General features: G+C 35.2%; 1 protein-coding gene across 1 annotated transcript; it reads left to right on the top strand.

The window, feature by feature from the left end:
- Positions 1 to 674: 674 nt before the first annotated feature.
- On the top strand, positions 675 to 1,790 carry LOC141589814 (uncharacterized). Its single transcript, XM_074410440.1, has one exon. The coding sequence runs from the start codon at positions 675 to 677 to the stop codon at positions 1,788 to 1,790; it is 1,116 nt and encodes a 371-aa protein (XP_074266541.1).
- Positions 1,791 to 2,775: the final 985 nt, after the last annotated feature.

Genomic DNA, 2,775 nt, shown 5'->3' with positions numbered 1-2,775 from the left:
CTATTGGCAAAAAACACAAGTTTTAAGGGTAAATTAAAAAATGAATAGAAGTACAAATGGAGTTGTGCCATTTACTTTATGGAATCAGAATTTGTCAAGTGTTAGTGTGTTAAACAAACACTAATTTTCCCACCAAAATTACAAAACTTCAAAAACCCCACCAAACACTTAATTTCCCACCATTTTCTGTCCAGTCAAGCAGTTGGAACCCACCAACTAGGTTAGTTTTATGCATAAATTACAATCATCCTCACATTAAATTACATATTCCCTCATTCATTAGCAACACAACAAAAAAAAAACTTTCTAAAATTAATTACGGACCAATAAATTACAGTCCACTACCATTAAATTACACAAGTTTCCTAAATTATCTTCAGAGCATCAATGGGGTTCAAGTGCATGTCTGAAGAAACGAGAACTTAAGTCGCCATCTACTTGCTTCAAAAATCAAATGACGGGCAGCTTGATCGTGGTGCAATCAAAGAGGCAGCAAACAGATTCAATGTAAGTGTAAGGACCATATCAAACATATGGAGACTTGCAAAAAAACCAAGGTTAGTAGGTGAAAAATTAGATGTCAAGAGTGGTAGGATAGGCAACAAAAATAGAAAAAGGATTTTACCAAACATTGAACATATCACAAATCACTTGATAAATCACTAAGGGACACAATGATCAGAGTTTCTGAAAATTGTGGAGTTTCAGTTGGAACGGTCCATTCATGGGTGAAAGAAGGTTTACTTAAACGTCATTCAAGCCCATTACATCCTAAACTCGGTGAGTTACACAAGGATCAAAGGCTACTTTATTCATTAAAGTCATTGGTTGTTAAAGAAGTTCTTAAAGAGTTCTTAGATCTTAATAATGTTCCAGTGACTGAAATAATGTTTAATGAAGTGAGCAACGTAATACACATGGATGAGAAGTGGTTCTATATTACGGAAGACAATGAAACAGTGTACGTAGTTGAGGGGGAGGAGCTGCCTCATAGAAGCTGTCAATCAAAGAGGTTCATCACAAAAGTGATGTTCATGTGTGCAGTCAGCAGACCTATTTATGGTGAAGATGGTGAATGCATATTTGATGGTAAAATAGGCATGTTTCCATTTACTAATCAAGTTCCAGCAGCTAGGTCAAGCAGAAATAGGCCAAGGGGTACATTAGAGACTAAGCCTATTGAGTCCATCACAAAACAAGTAGTCAAGGATTGTCTAATTCATCAAGTAATTCCAGCAATTAAGAGTGTTTGGCCAGAAGGTCTTAGCAAGCATATTTACATACAACAAGACAATGCTAGGCCACACATCAAGAATGATGATCCTGATTTTATGGCAGCAGCAAATTCAGATGGATTTAATATTGAGTTAGTATTTCAGCCCGCTAACTCACCAGACCTAAACGTTAATGACCTTGGGTATTTCAAGGCACTACAATCATTACAAAAAAAGAAGGCAGCAAAGACAGTGGACGACCTAGTGAATGAAGTAATGCAAGCATTTATCGATTACAGTCCAAGCAAACTCAACAACATTTTCTTATCATTACAAGCAGTTATGATAGAGATGATGAAGTGTAAGGGTCATAACAATTTTTCACTCCCTCATATGGGGAAGGGTCATCTAGCTGCTATTGACATGTTGCCAAGGAATCTAATAGTCAATGAAGTTTTAGTAAGGCAATGCATTGAACATATGCAGGGTTTAGGTAAAACTGAAGGTTTAGAATATATAATGACTGAACTAGGATATAATGTTGAAGCTATAGTATATCAGTTAAATGAAATGTAATGCCTTTTTAAATAAAGGTTATGTAATGTTCAGTTTAATGTTCAATTGGAATAACAGTTTCAAATGAACATTAAACTGCAGCCTAATGATGAATGTAAAGTTGAATATGCAATTTCAGTTTCAAATGAACATCAGTTTCAGTTCAGATTATTTTAAGTTATATGCATTCAGATATATGCAATGCAAAGTTGAAGTTCATATAACAATTTGAAGTTGAAGTTCATATAATAATAATCAGTTTCAGTTCAGATTATTTTAAGTTGAAGTTAACAACAGTTTCAGACCATTTTTAGCAGTTTCAGTCCAAATTTAACAGTCCAGAGAGACAAATTTTAACAGTTACAGTCCAAATTTAACAGTCCAGACAGACAAAAGTAAAAAAAGTTTCAGTCCAATTTTAACAGTTCAGACAGACAAATGGTAACAGGTTCAGTACAAATTTAACAGTTCAGACAAATTTTAACAGTTTCAGTCCAATTTTAACAGTTCAGACAGTTGCAAAATGCATAGACTAACTCTCAGGCTACGTTTGCCCTCATCATTGAGTTGTCCCAAGTATTCTTGCCTCCTACACTTTACAAAATGATGGTAGACCATGCTCAACTGCAGTTACCATGATTGAGCACACACACCCTTTCATTAATATAACATGTGGTGGCAAAAAAACTTGTAAGTTATGGGCAATAAAACGTACATATACTTCCTCCATTCAACTCCACCAAAAACCATGTATAGCTCTCAAACCATTAAGGTATAATCATCATAGAGCTTGTCTGGTTTAAACAACTCTCAGGCCAATGTGGCCTCATCATTGAGTTATTTGAAATTATAAAGCCTCCTACACAGAAACAATGAAGGTAGACCATGTCTTCTCCATTTAACAGGAGTACTATATCAGCCCTCAAACCATGAAGGTTGAGTAATCATTGAGCTCTCAAAGTACTCCCACTTAGATGGTTAGACACACACACCCATTCATTCATTT

Source organism: Silene latifolia, chromosome 1 (genome assembly GCF_048544455.1).
Source record: "Silene latifolia isolate original U9 population chromosome 1, ASM4854445v1, whole genome shotgun sequence".
Lineage (NCBI taxonomy): Eukaryota > Viridiplantae > Streptophyta > Magnoliopsida > Caryophyllales > Caryophyllaceae > Silene > Silene latifolia.
The sequence above is the reverse complement of the archived record's forward strand: the minus strand, read 5'-3'. Positions and strand labels throughout refer to the sequence as shown.